At 40.5% G+C, this 18,576-nt stretch overlaps 1 protein-coding gene across 4 annotated transcripts in view; it reads right to left on the bottom strand.

The window, feature by feature from the left end:
• Positions 1 to 225: 225 nt before the first annotated feature.
• The window catches only part of SPAG1 (sperm associated antigen 1), a 68,140-nt gene continuing 49,789 nt past the window's right edge, over positions 226 to 18,576 (bottom strand). For all 4 annotated transcript variants that reach the window (XM_058698692.1, XM_058698693.1, XM_058698694.1 and 1 more), the window contains 6 exons: positions 16,578 to 16,744; positions 13,324 to 13,456; positions 11,328 to 11,454; positions 2,659 to 2,814; positions 1,306 to 1,677; positions 226 to 1,203 (listed from right to left, as the gene is read on the bottom strand). In XM_058698692.1, the coding sequence (XP_058554675.1) occupies positions 1,072 to 1,203; positions 1,306 to 1,677; positions 2,659 to 2,814; positions 11,328 to 11,454; positions 13,324 to 13,456; positions 16,578 to 16,744 (1,087 nt within the window). In that variant the 3' untranslated portion in view covers positions 226 to 1,071. The remainder of the gene's footprint in view (positions 1,204 to 1,305; positions 1,678 to 2,658; positions 2,815 to 11,327; positions 11,455 to 13,323; positions 13,457 to 16,577; positions 16,745 to 18,576) is intronic.

Here is an 18,576-nt window from a genome sequence, read left to right as displayed (position 1 = left end):
AAAAAGGAGAATCAGCTTTTCATTAATGAACAAAGAGTTAAAAAGAAAAATGTCAGTTTGAAAGATTCCATTTACCCCCAATGATTTTTTAAAATTCTATTAATTCCAAAAGACTAAAGAATATGGAAATAATGAAAGTGATACTCACCTGTGATATTGACTTCTCAAGAAAGAATGCTCCAGAAAAAGAACTTGACAAAAACTATAGCAATAAATGACAGTACATTGATAGAGACCTGAATGTTTTATTGTAAGAAATACCTTTACTTTGACCCAGTTAACAAAGGAGATTTTAATAAGACTTCACTTTTCCGTTGAGGGAATAAATTGGGGAGGGGGGGCGGGGAAAAAAGGGTGAAGACAACATCTAAACGTTGGGGAAAATGTGGAGGGGACAATGCAGGCTTAGTCTGCTTTTATACAGTTGTTTGGGAAACCGCATTTTAAAATCTAGTAAAAAGTAGTAAGTAGAAATTTTTGCCAATTTTTGTTCTTTATTAGGCAATGTTTCCACGTGAGAAAAGTTCTCTTATAGCTCTAAGTTAATAATTTATTTAATAATCATTTCATATTGTAAGATTTAAGTGTTACATTTCACCTTAGCAGATTGTAATCCAGAAGTAGTATAAAATAGTATTTATATATATATCATAGCAGGAAATAAAGGGGATATAATAATCACTGTTAATGATTTTCACTTTTAAAGAAATACACTTCTATCAAACTTAAGAGGAATCCTTTATGGCCCAAAGGAATGGAACTCAAATTTTTAACGAGTTATTAGAAGAAAATTTAGAATATAAATTAAAATGTACTTGAACAAGTTCCAAATATACTTATTATTAAATATAAAGATGTTAGCTCTGGTACGTAGGAACATATTTACAACTAATAAAAGCATATCGTAGAATATACATGTTCTCTATATAAAAATACATAAAATATTTTACAGTCCAAACCAAAGGATCTTTTCGAAACCAGGTTTTATCCAGGCAACGCTATTACAATACCATCCCATTAGCACTACTGGAACTCATACATGCATGGAAGAAATCTAACAGTAGCCTTCATTTAAAGCTCATACTTCCTTCTTAGGGCCTGTACATCTTCTAAAGTATAATGTTTGTTTGGTGTGTCTGAGAGGTCATCAAAGAGCTGTTCAATTTGCTCCTTTTGGCCCTTGCTAATTAGTGTCAACATCATCTGGAAGAAGGAGAAAAACTGTATTAGCTTCATTTAAAAATGAACATTTTAAAGTTACAGACACCCTAAAACAAAAATCAGTATCTATGTTTTGCCACTTACCTTGAACCTTTCTGCTTTACTTAGATATAAAAGATGCTGATACACCAAAGAAGGATCTTTCCCAATAAGATTATTTTTCAGAGACTGAATGAGGAGGAGGAATGTATCCCCTTCAAGTTTGTTACTCAACAACACTGGCAAATCTTTCGGTTCAGTGATGGCTAAAAGGTGTGCACAGGCCTCTTTATCGTTCCTCGTGCTGATGGCATTTATGACCTGACCAAATTCATAGGCATTGGTAGGCCTGGCGATCGGGAGTGTTTCACGGTATGCTGGTGGCCCACTGGTTGTGTCCTCCTTCCTGGTGGCAAAACGGTCACTGGACACCTCCTCAGAGGTCCTTTCAGGCTCTTCTTCATGGCCTTCATTCACCTTCATGAGGAAAAAAAAATTATACTGTGACACAACAACCACTGCACAAATTCTAAGCTCTATTTATTAAAATGGGAAAGAACTGAAAAACACTGGTAGACTCTATTTTAGTCAAATTCTAAGTGAAAAAAGTGTATACTTTATAATGAATAGGAAAACCTACTCTTTTTAGGAAGTGTTAAGTATCCATTCATGAAAGTATGTTTTTAAGTTTAAAAAATTTTTGACACTGAAAATATCATGAGGTTTAGTTTTCTATGAAAGAAGACCTATAACAACTTTACCTCTTTTTCGTGACAAATATTTCCTCACATTTAACAGAGACATGAACTTAAAATATTTTTTCTTCCCTCCTTGGAAAATACTTCTAGTTTCTCTCACACATTCGCCTCTTACTCTTAGCGGAAATGTATGATAAATGGGATGATATTAGCATCCACAAGGACACAGGAATTCATGAGCTGACATTCTTCACTGACGCCAAACGAAAAAGCTAGAGCGCAAGACACGGAGTTTGATTCTGGGATACTCCAAAATCTCCCATTAGGCCAGTCTTGTTTCAGAGTGCCAAAAAGGTCTCAATCAATCAAAAAAATCCCTATGGGGTATGGCTGGCAGGGCCACGGACACTGAATGAGTCCTGTCAGGATTCTCCAGGTGTACCCTGAAGCAAATAGGCTTCCAGAGCAATCTGGAGCAGAAACAATGCAAACTATAGGCCGGATGGGGGTGGCTGGGGGAGAGAAAGGAGAAACCTCAGGAATGCAGACTCCCAGTACCCTCGATGGACACAAGCTGGGATCTACAGTGGCTAATTATAGCAAAGGAAAGTTTTGTCTTTATAACTGGTTAAAATGTCTTTATTGGACATCCAAGTAAAAAGAAAATAAAAAATTTTTTTTGTAGAACTCAGAGAAATAGGATTTTAGCATCTATGAAATCCCCCAAAGAGTACTTTCAAAGTTAATCAAATACAAATACCTCTTGAATTTCAATTTTCCTTCTCTCTTTTTCTTTGTTGAATGATGCATTGTCCTTAAGGAGTCTGGTTACCTCTTCCAGTTCCATCTTTGCCTCAATAATACTTGAATCCAGCAGAAGAACTTTATTGAGATCGTTTAAACTTTTCTGATAATCCTGAAAGTAGAAAGGCAGAGAAAATAATTTTTATGACAAAAGAAGAGGCACAGATTAACCCAAACAGAAGTGAGACTGAGGGGCGGAGTGGCGCAGAATGTGTGCGGTGCGCTCCCCGTAGTGTCCTGATTACAAAGTCAGGCCCACAAAGTAGTCTCGGACTGAAGTATTAAAACCCATAAAAGCGAGCACAGAATCTGGAGTTCTTAGACTCCAGTTCACTTGTGTGTCACAACCATCAGTCCCGGATGTACAGGAGGCATTTGCTGTCTGCGAAATGAACGAACAGCCTCATGTTAGTAGTACCTAACTAAACAAGAAACTGGAACGGGGGCGCCTGGGTGGCTGTCGGTTAAGCGTCCGAATCTTGATTTCGGCTCAGGTCACGATCTCGCGGTTCATGAGTCTGAGCCCAAGTCAGGTTCTGTGCTGACAGTGTGGAGCCTGTTTGGGATTCAGTCTCTCTGCCTCTGTCTTTCCCGCCCCCACCAAAGTGAACAAACTTTAAAAAAAAAAAAAAGGAACAAGATCCTACTTATTTAACCTCTTGAGTTTCAGTTTTCTCATCTTTAAGGATAACAAAAGCTTTCCTACTCGAGTTTTCACAAAGCTGTACCAAGCATAAATGAAGTAGTGATATGAGCGGTTTAAACTTTTATAAAGGGTGATACAAATGTCAGTTGTCACATCGTATCCTGTACCATAAAACCCTCCAAAGCTGTATACTGTTCAAATAGGCTAGTGTCGACATTTATTCTTCCATCGAGTCAGACAATACGCTGGGAGAGGTTGAGGGCAAAGAAAAGGCATCTAAACGCATAGCAGAATGTGGTAGCTGAGACAGAGGCCACAAAATCAGTCTGATGTGACAGGCCATATTCTAGAACTACAGACTACACCAATGTTCTGATTAAGCCAAAGTTAATTCTGTGACGAGGCAAAGAATTGCAATGATGTAGAACGTCCCTAAGTATTCATGACCCACCAATAACAGCCTGCTCTGGAGGCTGGGGCACGGGAAGCTAAGCTTGTGGTTACATGACATTCCTGGGGGACTAGCTGTGATGCCACATCCCTTCTCCCTCTGTCCAGCAGGACACTGCAGCAAAAGTGATTTGTTTAAACAGATAAATCTGCTCAAATTCATTAAAAAAGGTAATTTGTTTACAAACGATAGTACATTATAAACTATTAGGAACAAACCACATACCACTGTGTCAAAACAGTACAGCTGGAACCAGCTACAGAAAACCCAAATGACACTGCATTTCCATCCTAAGTGCTCATGCTAGGAACCATACCGAAAGGCAAGCAAGTGGGGCAGCAGGGCAAGCTGAGGTAGTTCCTGCTAACTCTGACCATTCTCAACATTTTGGAAGTATTAGTTTACTCTCATAGCAGCCCTGTACATACTAACTTCTGTCCCCATTGAAAAGGTAAGGGAACTGAGGCACAGAGATATAATTCTTGGGATGATCGAGGCAGCAATGACCAGAAAGTGAACGGGAATACAGTTGTGGAATCCTAGCGAGATGCCTGAAAACAGATTTGTGAGCTACAGCCTTGGAAATGAAAGTCCACCAGTCACGGACGCAATATGTATGGTTTTTCAACCCATTCAAGAAAAATCTCTGCATAAAGAGCAATCTGTCTGGTTGAAGAAGACCTAAGAAAATAGGAAATACACTTCGATAAGAGTTAAAACAGAGGCGAGCAAATGTAAAGAGAAAAAGAGCCAGAAAAGTGGAGACACTGGAAGACAAGGGACCGCGGGCCAGATCCCAAAAATGGTCACGCAGCCTGGCCCTGGCCCTTATGGAAGTTTCTGTCTTATGAAGGGAAACAATATAAAAAAGTAAACAAATGAGTAAGTATGGACTATCACTAATGCAAGTAAGAAAACCAAGGTTTCCGATGATACTAACGAGGAGGAAGGAGTCTTTTTTTTTTTTTTTTTTTAACATTTATTTATTTTTGAGACAGAGAGAGACAGAGCATGAACAGGGGAGGGGCAGAGAGAGAGGGAGACACAGAATCTGAAACAGGCTCCAGGCTCTGAGCTGTCAGCACAGAGCCTGACACGGGGCTCGAACTCACGGACCCTGAGATCATGACCTGAGCCGAAGTCGGACCTTCAACCGACGGAGCCACCCAGGCGCCCCAAAGGAGTCGTCTTTTGACACAGTTGTCAGAGAACACAGGACCTGAAGACAAACAGCCACGGGGGACCTGAACACAAACAGCCATGCGGGAGGGAAGAGCAGAGCATACACGAAGAGAAAAGTATGGCTCTGGCAAAAAGGAAGACGTTCAAAGTTGCTAATTATACCATTAGGCCTTAAAAAAAAAAAAGTATAATCACATGTGTTTGTGATAATATATATATTAATAGATGCACTTAAACTGTAATAAGAGTTATGTTACTTTTTGATATTTTTGGCCTTCTAGCATACCCAATTAATTGGCTGCAAATTCCTTAATGCAAGCATGATGTCTTATTTACCACTCTGCTCCCACAGTCTAGCACGTACGTAAGCGGCACTCGATTAAAGAAATAAATTCTAAGACAAATACCATATGATTTCTTTCACATGTGGAAATGGAACAAATGAACACGGGGGTGGGGGAGGAGGCAAACCAAGGAAGACTCTTAACTCTGGAGAACAAACTGATGGTCACCAGTGGGGAGGTGGATGGGGGTACAGGTGAACTAGGTGTTGGGGATCAAGGATCTAGGCGCTTACTGTGATGAGCGCCAGGTGTTACACTAAGCGCTGTATCACTAAATTCTACACCTGAAACTTGTATTGCGTTGTATGTGAACTGAAATTTAAACAAAAACTTGGGGAAAAAGGAATTCTAAGTGAAAGCCCCGTGATTTTTAAAACTGGCATGTGTGTGCGCGTGCTACTAACTACAGGCAGGGCACCTGCTCCTCGTGAGCCTCCGCTCCAGCCCCTCCCAGACACGCCGAGGAAGTGGATCCAGGCATGACTTCTGGTGCGTTTTGTAAGCAGTTGTCGCTTTTGAAGATACTGAAACTAAATTCGCTTGGCACATAACTCAAACTACAGGACGTATACACAAAACTGCAAGAAATCAAACCAGAAAAACAAACTGCCGGCCTCATAAATCTAGTGGGTTGGATTACTCAAATTTGGGATCATCTTTCTGCAGAGTACAATTTCTAGAATGCATTCCAAAGGAGTATAAGAAGTCTTTCGTTAGGTACACCTCTCACATTGTGTCAGGAAGACAAGTTCCAAGAGTCAGGCAACCAGCATGGAGTAAAACTGCTCTAAGAGTCTGGACACGCATACACTCCTGAGTCATCACACACACCTACCCTCACGTACCTGAATTCATCGAGCTCAGAAAAAGCTGAGGGAGTTTTGAAGAAGCCTCTCTTAATTCATGGTGCCACATACCATCTAAGGAATCTATACGTGAGGTTTATAAATGAGCGTGTTGCTAACAAAAAAAGCAGGAGTGGGGGGAGGGGGGGGGCCAGGTCACGTGCACACCGTGGCACAAACCTGCAGGGAAGGTGGCGCACCCCAGCTCCATGGAGACGGGAGTTCCCGTGCTTAGGACCCTTCTGGACCTGGGCCGACGCACCTCTACCCAGCTGTTCATCTGCATCCTTTATAACAAACTGGGAGGGGCGACAGGGAGGGCAGGCAGCTGCGTGGCTCCAATGGTCTGGAGGTCACAGCACAGCCTCTGAGCGGCAACCTCAGTGCATGTGCGATGCACAAAGTCCTGACTCCTCAAGGCACAACGAGCACAGCTCATATGCTGCACTGTAGAAAAACATGACCGCCCTCTCCCAACAAAACCCAGGTTTTACAGAATATATTTTTAGTACTTCCCCATCAGTGATGGGCAGGAACTAAAAGAATTACCTCAAACTCAGTAACGTCAAACCTAACTATCCCCCTCCCCACTCAAGCCTCTCCCTCCTCCTGAATACCCTCCATTATTGCACTGCACCACTCAGCTACCCAAGCCAGTAACCCTGGAGGTACCACCTTTGTTCCTTCCTCTGTCCATCTACTCAGTAGGTCCTGTCGACTTTACCTTCAAACAACCGTCAGTTAATCTCTCTGTTACGGGCTAATTGTGTTCCCCTCCTAAAAATTCCTATGCTGAAGTCTTAACCCATAGCACTTTAGAATGTATACTTCAGAATGTAATTTGAAGACAGATTCTTCTTCATTTTTTAGAGAGCGAGCAAGCGAGTGTAAGCGGGGGAGGGGCAGAGGGGGGAGAGAGAGAATCCTAAGCAGGCCCCACGCTGTCAGTGCAGAGCCTGACGTAGGGCTCAATCCCATGACCCCGGGGAACCATGACCTGAGCCGAAATCGAAATCGAGAGTTGTACGCTCAACCGACTGAGCCGCCCAGGCACCCCTGGGGATAGGTTCTTTAAAGAAGTAATCAAGTTAACGTGAGATCATTAGGGTGGGTCCTATCCAATATGACTGGTGTCCTTAAAAAAAGAGGAAACTGGAAGACAGACATATACAGACAGAAGACAACGTGAAGATACAGGGAAAAGATAGCCAACCGCAAGCCCAGGAGAGGGGCTAGAACACATCCTTCCTCCACAGCCCTCAGAAGGAGCCATCCCTGCTGACGCCTTAATCTCAAGATTAAGAACCGTAAGAACTCTAACAAAATAAAGTTCTGTTGTTTAACCCGTGATGTGGGTACTTTGTTATGGCAGCCCCGGCAAACTAACATGCCTTCTCTCTTCCCTCTGCCATTACCTTCCTTCAGGCAGCTGACCTGGTAGCTTCTAACCAATCTCCCTACTCCGTGCTGGGTCCCCAGTGATCCACCTTCCACACTGCTGGCAAATCTGACCCATTGTGCCCTCCTTGACCACGTAGCCTTTAGGGGTTCCCACCACCTTCAGGATCAAGCCTAGTCACCACAGCATGACCCTCGGTCCTTTCATGATCTGACCATCTCTCTCCATCCCCACTCCTACTCACAGCTGGTCTCTTGCTGTACCAATTCATGAACAAGTTCATAACATGTGGGCGGGGAAAAATCATAGCAGCTATATTAATAGCCCCAAACTAGAAACAGCTGAATGTAATTAACTGGTGAATATGTTAAAAAAAAAAAGTTGTGGTATAATCAGTAATAAAAATTAGCAATAAAAAAGGAACAATTCCTGGGGCGCCTGGGTGGCTCAGTTGTTTGAGTATCGGACTTTGGCTCAGGTCATTATCTCGAGGTTCATGAGTTCGATCCCCACATCGGCTCTGCGCTGGTGGCTCGGAGTCTAGACCCTGCGTCAGATTCTGTGTCTCCCTCTCTCTCTGCTCCTCCCCCACTCACGCTCTGTCTCTCTCTCTCTCTCTCAAAAATAAATAAACATTTTAAAAATTTAAAAAACAATTCCTAATATTCACATAGTACAGATTAACTCTCAGATGCTATGCTGAGCAAAAAAAAAAAAAAAAAAAAAAAAAAAAAAAGTCAAACAGTAAATTCTATAGGACTATGTTTATGTTACTGTCAAAAAGAAGCAAAACTAATCTACAGTGATAGAAACCAGATGGATGGCTGCCTGGGAGTGGGGGCAGAATAAGGGAAATAAAAATGGGCATAGGGAATTTCCTAGAGAGATGCAAATAATATTTACCTTGACTGGAGTGATGGCTACATGAGAATTTACATTATTCAAAAGTCAATGACCAAATTAAGAAAACAATTCTACTTATAATTGCATCAAAAAGAATAAAATACCTAGGAATAAATTTAACCAAGAAGGTGAAAGCTTTGCACATGAAAGCTGTAACACACTGATGAAACAAACTGAAGAAGACAGAAATAAATGGCAAGACTTTCCATGCTCATGGATGGGAAAAAATAATACCTTTAAAATGTTTACCCTACCCAAAGCAATCTATAGATTCAATGCAATCCCTATTCAAAATTCCAATGGCATTTTCCACAGAAATAGAATAAACAATCCTAAAACTTACTATATGAACCACATAACACCCCGAATAGCCAAAGCAATCTTGAAAAGGAACAAAAAGCTGGAAGCATCACACTTCCTGATTTTAAACATTACAGAGGTGCCTGCGTGGCTCAGTTGGTTAAGCGTCCAACTTCGGCTCAGGTCATGATCTCGCAGTTCACGAGTTTGAGCTCCACATCGGGCTCTGTGGTGACAGTTCAGAGCCTGGAGCATGGTTTGGATTCTGTGTCTCCCTCTCTCTCTGCCCCTCCCCTGCTCATGCTCTGTCTCGGTCTCTCTCAAAAATAAATAAATTTTAAAAATAAAAAAAATAAAACTACATTACAAAACTACAGTAATTAAAATAGTATGGTATTGGCATAAAAACAGACACAGAGATGAATAAGACAGAACAGAGAGCTCAGAAATAAAAAGCCATTCATAAATGGTCAACTAATTTATGACAAAAGGGCCAAGAATTCTCACTGGGGAAGGGACAGTCTTCAATAAATGCTGTTGGGAAAACTGGACCACTGTCTTTACACTACATACAAATATCAACAAAAAAAAGATGGACCAAACTTGAACATAAGACTTGAAACCATAAACTTCTAGAAGAAAACATAGGTGGTAAGCTCCTTGATGCTGGTCTTGGGTTTTGGATTTGATGCCAAAAGCAAAGGTAACAAAAGCAACAATAAACAAGCGGACAACATCAAGCTTCTGCACGGTGAAGGAAACCATCAACAAAATGAAAACTACCAAGTGGGAGAAAATATCTGCAAATCCTGTATCTGATAAGCAGTTATCCAAAGTACACAAACAATTCACAGACCTCAATATCGAAAAAATAATCTGATTAAAAAATGAGCAGAGGAACTAAACAGACATTTTTCCAAAGAAGACATACAGATGGCCAACAGTTTATGAAAAAATGTTCCACATCACTAACCAGCAGGGAGACAGAAATCAAACGCACAATGAGGTATCACTCTTGTCACAACGGCAATCATCCAAAAGATAAGAGATAACAAGTGCTGGTGAGGATGTGGAGAAAAGGGAACCCTCGTGCGCTGTGAGTGGGAATGGAAACTGACATAGCCATTATAGAAAACAGTATGGAGGCTCCTCAAAAAAACTAAAATAAGACTACCATATGATCCAGCAATTCCACCTCTAGGTATTTATCTGAAGGAAATGAAAACATGAAATCTGCAAGACCTCTGCACTCCTGTGTTAACGGCAGCAATATTTACAACAGCCAGGACATGGAAACAACCTAAGTGTCCATCAATGAATGAACAGATAGAAAAAATGTGGTCTATTTACAGTCATACAAAAGAAGGAAATCCTACCATTTGCAACAACATGGATGGCTCCTGAGGGCATATGCTAAAAGTGAGGTAAGACAGAGAAAGGCAATTACCTTATGACTGCACTTGTACGTGAAATTTAGAAAACAAGACCAAAAACAGAACTGAATTTACAGACACAAAGAACAAACTGGTGGTTGTCAGAGGCAAGACAAGGGCTGGGGAGTAGGTGAAATGGGTCAAAAGGCACAAACTTCCAGTTAAGAAAGAACTCATTGGATATAATGCACAGCATGGTGATACAATTAATAATATTGTATTGCATATTTGAAAGTTGCTACAAGCATAGATCTTAAAAGTTCTCATCACAAGAAAAAAAATTTCAACTATGTGTGCTTATGGGCTGCTAACTAGACTTACTGGTGATCATTGTGCAAATCAAATCATTAGGCTGTATACCTGAAACTAATACACTGTTAGTTGTCAGTTGTATCTCAATTTAAAAAAACCTCTAAAGAGAAAAAAATTAAAAGATGTGAAAGCTTACAATGTGTGAATTTCATTATATTATACCCTAATCAAGTTGATTTTTAAGAAATAACAATCTCAAGAAATGCCATAGCCCAGTATGTTCTGACTTTTCTTTGTGACATTACTTTCTACAAATATGTACATTCATTCAAGTTTTCCATGCAGAAGAATCAGCCTCAAGAAAAGTGTAATTATACAATACTTTCTTTGCAAATAATGGTGTGGTTTTCTTAGAGAAGAATGCCACTCTAAAGGAGCCAGTTTAAGGCCCAAATCACCAATCTCTGATTTCTCTACCAACTTTCACTTGGTGAACCAAGCTTCCGTTCTGATGCCTTCCTCCCACCCGACAGACACCTCAATCCTTTGGTGGAGGAATCCAGTGGTTGCCTTCAGTGATTCAGTAACAAACCTTCCTGTTCCATAAAATGGATCTATCATCAACTAACAAAAGTCCTCGGAAAATCCGGAAATAAAATAATAATTTTTGAGCTGGAAGGAATCTTAGAAAATATCTAGCTCCACGTTAAAGGTAGGGGAAATCTGAGGCCTATTCTAAGCTTTCAGGATTGGTTAGCATAGAACCAGGATTAAATCCCAGGATAATCTCACTCCCAAGATTCATGTTCATAAAAACCACATATTGTTTTCAGAGCTGAAATTTACTTATTAAAATGAAGATTTCCTCACCTTGAGTCCTTTATGAGCCAGAGCTCGTCTGTAGCACGCTTTTACATTCCTGTTATCTATCTCAAGTGCCCGATCACAATCCTGCTTTGCCTCTTCAAATTGGCACAGCTTCAAGTAACACAGAGCTCTGGTAGAATGTAATTATGAAAGCAATTACGTATTATGAAATGCAAAGACAACACTATAAATTTAGATAGTTAATAACAATCAGAACATAGCTCAATAAGTCTGTTAGCTGTCTCATTGAAACCTAACACTTTACTCTAATTATGGCATTTTCTTGCAATATACATAATTATGGCACTGGGGATACAACTGCAAACAAGTACAGCTCAGGCCCCTCAAGAAGGCTATAGTCTAAGTGGAAGAGACAATTAAAATAAGCAAACATAATAAAATCTGAACAGGATGCTCTGGGAACACACAGCTGAGAATCTTACCAGATCTGGTGGGGCTGAGGCAAAGGCAAGAGTAATCAGGGAAGACTTCCCAGAAGTTACATTTAAGTTGAAACCCAGAGTAGGAGATGAGAATTATCCAGTGTGAAGGCACTGGGCTGAGAGTTAAGATGCAGGAGGGGAGAGGGTGGCCAAGGGCCCAGCAACGGCAGAGTCTCACAGTGAAAGACAGAGAGCAAGGTACTCTTGATGAACTAAGTGCCATATGGCTGGCTGGGTGCAGGGATGAGGTAGAAGGGCGGTCAGGCCAGATGGGGAAGAGCAAGGAGCCTGAGCTTTATCCTGAGCTTCCAGCAAGTCCACCAATGGGTTCTCAAATAGGGGCTAACATGTTCACCATGTTTTAGGAAGATTAGTCATGCTGCAATTCAGAGAATGAGACGAGAGGGAACAAGTCTGTGCTGTGGAGGGGGTAGCGGACATCTGGGAGGAGACAGTGGTGATGGGACATGGGTGAAGGGGAGGGCAGAGAGAAAGGCTCCCCCAAGAGGAATTTAGAAGTAGGACATCCGAGCTTGCAGACACACTAGGAGAGGGAGACATCGGTCAGGAAGGCAGAGAGGAGCGGAGTGGTTAGGTCTGGAGCCCACACAGAGATCTGGGGGGGGAACACAACTGAAAGGTAACGGAACTGAAGGGAGGATGCAATGGCTCAGAGAGCATGCAGAGTGAAAAAGGGACCTACACCTACAGAACCCAGAGAACAGCTGGCAAAGAAAGGCCCACAGAGGAAGAAAAGAGCTAGGCAAGTGAGTGTCTGCACTGATGCCGAGAGGAGAGGCGGTTTCCAGGGAAAACTGAGTGGCCATTAATGCCCAGAACTGCAGAGACTGAACAGAAGAAGAGTAGAAAACTACCTGTTGGAGTTAATGACAAAATTTTTGGCAAAATAGTTGCCAATAGAGGAAAACGTGTACAAAAACAAAGCAGTGAGAAGTTAAATTAAAAAGAATTCATCTAAAATAGCTAGGAAATCTTGTGCTGGGAGTCCCTGCTCTTTAGGAACTAAGCCTTCTTCCTCATCACCCCAGACTCTACTTACTCCAATCACCAGATTTCTAGAGCGATCTTTTACCATTATGTGGTATAGATGGCCTCTAAACAGCTTTCCAGAACAATCTGCCTATTCTTGCTATGCACTGAAGGATGCTGGTCCCCTCTCTTAGGACTTCAAGAGAAAAAGGACACTTAAGAACTAGTTTGAAAGGGAGGTGACTCCTGCTCCTACACGGAGGATGATGCGCAGACCTGACTAAGCCACAGTGGGTCCAAACGGCCAAGACGGGACAGTGCAGCAACGTGAGGGCGGTGAGGACGGCCTGCGGAACCTGTGTAGCAGACCAACCAGACGCCCAGCCCGCCTCATGCTTTCCATCTCTCTGGAACTTCTATGGCTCCATCTCTTTAAAGAATACTCACCTAGGACAATATGCTATATAAATTGTCAAAATGATGGGGAAAAAATTCGGCAATTAATTTGTATGTTTTAACAAAAAAAAAATGAACGTAAGAAATACATAAAGTTACAAAGAACTTGCCTGTTTGTATAAATGGCACATTCCTTGTTGTTAATCTTTAAGCATTCAATGTATTTACTAAGGGCATCTTTATAGTTTTTGTCCTTTACACATTGATTTCCTTCTTCTTTAAGGGTTTTAAACATTTTTTCATCTATGGGACACCCCCCAAGGGGAAAAAAAAAAAAAGAGGAAGGATTCATATAAGCACCTCTACAAAATCTTCAGTACATCTGTAAGTAGATATTCTATTGCAAATTAACCTGACCACACATACCATGCAGAGCTGAAGTCTAAGTGGAACAAAACTTGGTATACAAATTAAAAAGACAAATTGGCTGTACGTAAAAATTACACAATTATTACAGTATTTTTTCAAATTAGAAAATAAAATATAAGTAATTATATTATTTTATCCATATTGGTATGTCCTCTGCTGAAGATACAAACATCTACAGTGTTTGGTGGGAAAACTATTTCATGAAAAATGAACAAACAAACCTGTTCATGCTTGAGGCAGACATCTGGCCCCGCATTTCCTTGGAAAATCACACCTCCTCCACCCTCTGTCCTGTAGTTTAGGTAAAGCAAACCGTACCCTAGCCCTACCATTTGGAGTAATCTTTATTTTTTTACTAATCAGCACATCATATTTCTTTAGCCACAATAATCTAATTGGTCAGGGATGGGCCTAGGAGAGCCAATAAGATACACTTAAGATTTCTGTGGCAGCTTCTGAAAATTCTTGGCTCTTTCCAGTGGAAAATGAGGAGGAAAGGAGGAGCTATTCTGCCATCCGATGATACAAGGGGAGAGTCTGTGTGTCTAAAAATGGGCTGAAAAGAGCAACAGAGAGGTCAAGATAGAGAGCTAAATAAGAATCCCTGAATCCTGAATCTAACCATCCCCGCAGCTACATTACTTGCGGACTTTTCCATGGTACGAGCCAGTAAACAACCTTTATTGCTTAAGCCATAAAGGGTTGGGTTTTCTGTTATCTTCAAAGAGAGAGTCCCAACTATTACCATTACCTGTTATCATGCAGTGATCATGGCTGACTCTCTGTTTAGGATCCATTTCCCCTTCCTAAGAGTGCCCTGATATTTATTCAGCTATCACCCCTCTCCTATTAACCCCAGGTGTTCAGGGCAAGCTGACTCCACTGATCAAGAACTCAGGCCTAAGCCAATCCAGGCATGGCATTCCTTCATCACAGGGACTGGCTCAGGAATGGACACATGACCCATTAGAGTAACTACCATTAGATTCTGGGCCAAGAAAGGAACAGGACAAAAAAGCTAGGGTTTTAGGTGTAACATATTTTCTCATTGTTAAATTAATGCCACCCAAAGCAATGGCGTCTCTCGGAGCCTTTAGACATTCTTAAGTGCACACATGAAGCCTAAAACTGCTGCAGTTCTATTATTTTCCATCAGAACTTGAGCCCTGATGAGCTGTGCCTGATTTTAGGGCCTGCCTGAGCCCTTTCAGTTCCATGAGCCAAAACCATTCCTTACAACCTGTCAATAGATTTTCTGTTACTTGCAATCAAAGTTTTTTAACACACATAAAGTATGAATATCTAAAGTTTTAAATCTGTGTAAATTACCCAATGGAGTCACCTGATATAAAAATCCATAAATTAAAATTTAAAATATCTTTAAATTTTATAATCTAAAAATCTTAACACACTAAACTTATAATATAAACTTGGAATACTAACAATAATCTTATTTGTCCCCTGCACAATGGCATGAAGTAGTAATCACAGAATATTAAAAAAAATTTTTTTTAAGTTTATTTATTTATTTAGAGAGAGACAGAATGAGCAGGGAAGGGGCAGAGAAAAAGGAAGAAGAGAGAGAATCCCAAGCAGACTCTGCACCGTCAGCACAGAGCCCGACACAGGGCCTGAACTGCTGAAACCTGAGATCACGACCTGAGCCAAAACCGAGAGTCAGACGCTCAGCCTACTGAGCCACCCAGGCATCCCAATCACAGAGTATTTCTAATGTGTCATGTTTCAAAAGATCTCATACAATGGGGCCAATGACACTCCCCATAAATCTAGCATAGATAAGCCCTAAAACATAAACAGAGTATTACTCTGTTTTAGGGCTTATATAACTTGCTGAAAAACTTTCCTTAAGCTTTTCCTCCCCCAGTGTTTTTAAACCTTCGGTATCTATTCTAATAATCACATAAAAATGAACAGAAAGAGCTGATTATACTTGTGCTTATAATTAGCTATCCCATATCTACGGTACAGTTAGTATATTCACTCTGTTAACAAACAGCTACCCTTTACTGACCAAATGCTTTGTGCGAGGCTCTAATGGCAAACTCTAGAAAACCAGAGAGCCCCACGATCTTCCAAGGACTGCTAAATAATCATAAAGCCCTGGGGCACCTGGGTGGCTCAGCCAGTTAGGCTTCCGACTCTTGATTTTGGCTCAGGTCACAATCTCACCCCAAGTCTGCTTGGGATTCTCTTTCTCCCTCTCTCTCTGCCCCTCCCCTGCTGGCACACGTGCGCACGCTCTTTCTCCCTCTCTCTCAAAATAAATAAATAAGCATTTCAATAAATAAATAATCTTAAAGCCTCAGCAGATGTTCCCTGCATCTTCTTTCTAGTCAATGAAGAGGGTGAGGGTCTAAGAGAAGCCACTGGAACATCATGACTCAGGAATCTCAGGGTGTCTGCAAGATGAGGCTCAAGGAGATATACACAGAGTTCCTAAGCAGGCAGGAGAAATGGGGCCTCAATGGCTTTACACAGAAAGCAAGAGTGAAGTCAACACTTATTAAACACTGTACAACGTGATGAGGTAGGTACTAAGGGAATGCAGATATGTTAACAACTATGATATAAGGCAGAAGAAAATACCTGCTAGATATTTACATTGTAGGATTTTACTTTATTATTTCAAACACACCAATCTTATTATTTTAGCCCTGCCACATATAGGCATAGTAGTAAACTAATGCTATTTCTTTTTCTTATTAATAATTATGCTAACTTAACCTTTATTATTTTGTATGCACATCTCCATTTATTCCTAAGAACTCCATGAGATAGTTACATTTCCTCCTTTCATACACACTGGGACACTGGATGCATGAAACAACTTAAGACTAGTTAGAGGGAGAACAGGGTCTTAACTTAAACCTGGGTCTGATGCCTGAGTTCATGTCCTTCTCCTTCTGCTTTACCGAGAAGATATACACACAGCTCAAGACAACCCGCCCAAGAAAGGATTGTAGGCCTCCCCTACCTGTGATGCCAGGCTGGGAATGGCTACAGGAGTCTCCCACTTGGTCTGGGGGTGTCTCTGTGGCAGGCTGCCAAGCTCGTAAATGCGTGGAAGCGGGCACAGCAGGAATGGGTGACAGCTTCTCCCGCCAGCTTGGTCCATCCAGATTCATTAAAATTCTTGTTATCCTAAAAAGAAAATGAATTTTCTCGATTAATCATGCCATTTGTTTTTTATATCCATGAAGCTCAAATCAAGAGTAAGATTTACAAACATTGCATTTGTGTACTCCCTGTAGAAAACAGTCTTAAGCTATCTGCTGTCCACAGACCTTTAAATGGTCTTTAGAAGGACTTTTAAAAGTTGCCAAAAACTATGTTAACTTTAGATCCTTTTTTTAGAAGAAAAAAGTGAAGGCCTTCCTAACTGGTTCAAAAAATATATTTAATGTATATGCAATAAAACTGTATTTTTTTGAAAAAGTGAAAAATAAAAGCAAAATTTAGAAGGCCTAAAAGAAACGTCTTGCATAACATTTAATGTAATTACTAAATTGATAATGTATTACTCTGGAGAATAACCAAAAGCACTTCAGAATTTCTATGCCCAAACCATACACCAAAGACAGGTGTTCAAGACTAGCTGCCAAAAGTGATGAGGACAAGCTGTAATGTGGAATGCTGTTTTTTCTTAAAACATTTCCATATTGCTAAGATACTCTTACCTTTATTTTTTTTGCCTCTAAAATTATCCATTAACTACATTTTCAAACACATAATGATGAAGGGACAAGATACTGGAGTCTACTACAAGGGCCCTTGTATTACTGACATTTACTCATGACCATCAAAAGGTTCAGATTAACATCTCCGATTATCATTGTGTCATCATTTTAAACACACAAAATATATTTAGATTTAAAACAAAATTGAATCATGTATTTGAAATGAAACTGGTTTCAAAAAGGTGTGCCCCAGGGCACCTGGGTGGCTCAGTCGGCTGGGCGTCCGACTTTAGTTCAGGTCATGATCTCACAGTTTGTGAGTTCAAGCCCCGCATTGGGCTCTGTGCTGACACCTAAGAGCCTGGAGCCTGCTTTAGATTCTGTGTGTGTGTGTGTGTCTCTCTCTGACCCTCCCCAGCTCACACTGTCTCTCTCCCTCTCTCTTTCAAAGATAAACAAACATTTTTAAAAAATTAAAAAAAAAAAAAAAAAAAGGTGTGCCCCAAGACTGAGAAGGTTTACTGGTAATTAGGAGAATGCATTCAAGTTAGTTAACTCAATAGTACTTTTTGTGCGAATAGTTTTTATTTATCTAGACACAAATACAATGCACATACTTTTTCCCCAGTTTTTTAAACTGAAATTTCAGTTATGCTGAAATTGGTTATGCTAACCAACTCTCACATATTTTAGTGAAAAAAAATTTTTTTTGAAAAATAATGTAAAACCACCCACAAATGCAGAAAAAAAAAAAATGCTTTAGAAAAAAGAATTTTCAAGCAAAACTTGTATTACCAGCAGAGAGGAAGGAAGAAGCAGCTGAAAAGAGATGATGTGTTGCCAGGGAGTAAATAAGTATATGCAGGGAAATTTAACATATAAGATTCCTGGAGAGGAAGAGAGGAATATGGTTAATGGAAGACAGAAACAAAATAAGCACAGATGTTTAAACTGGGGGGGGGGGGGGGGGGGGGGGGAAGCTGTTGTTGCTCACATGGAAAAGCATAAATATGGGATTCATGAAAAGGAACAGTGAAATTTTAAAAATTGATATTTTATAGAAGAAATACAGCAAAAAACCTCCTCACCTTCTTATAAAACATCAGTAAGAACCAATTAAAAAAAACTTACAAGTCAATCAATCTATATAAAAGGACCTTCATGAGGACATATAAAAAGTATAACACAATCCTCAAAAAGTTTAAACATAGAATTCCCATATGACCCAGCAATGCCACTCCTGAGTATACACCAAGAGGAACCAAAAACAGGTATATAAACAAAACCCTGTGCACA

This window comes from Neofelis nebulosa, chromosome 14 (assembly GCF_028018385.1).
Source record: "Neofelis nebulosa isolate mNeoNeb1 chromosome 14, mNeoNeb1.pri, whole genome shotgun sequence".
Classification (NCBI taxonomy): domain Eukaryota; kingdom Metazoa; phylum Chordata; class Mammalia; order Carnivora; family Felidae; genus Neofelis; species Neofelis nebulosa.
The sequence above is the reverse complement of the archived record's forward strand: the minus strand, read 5'-3'. Positions and strand labels throughout refer to the sequence as shown.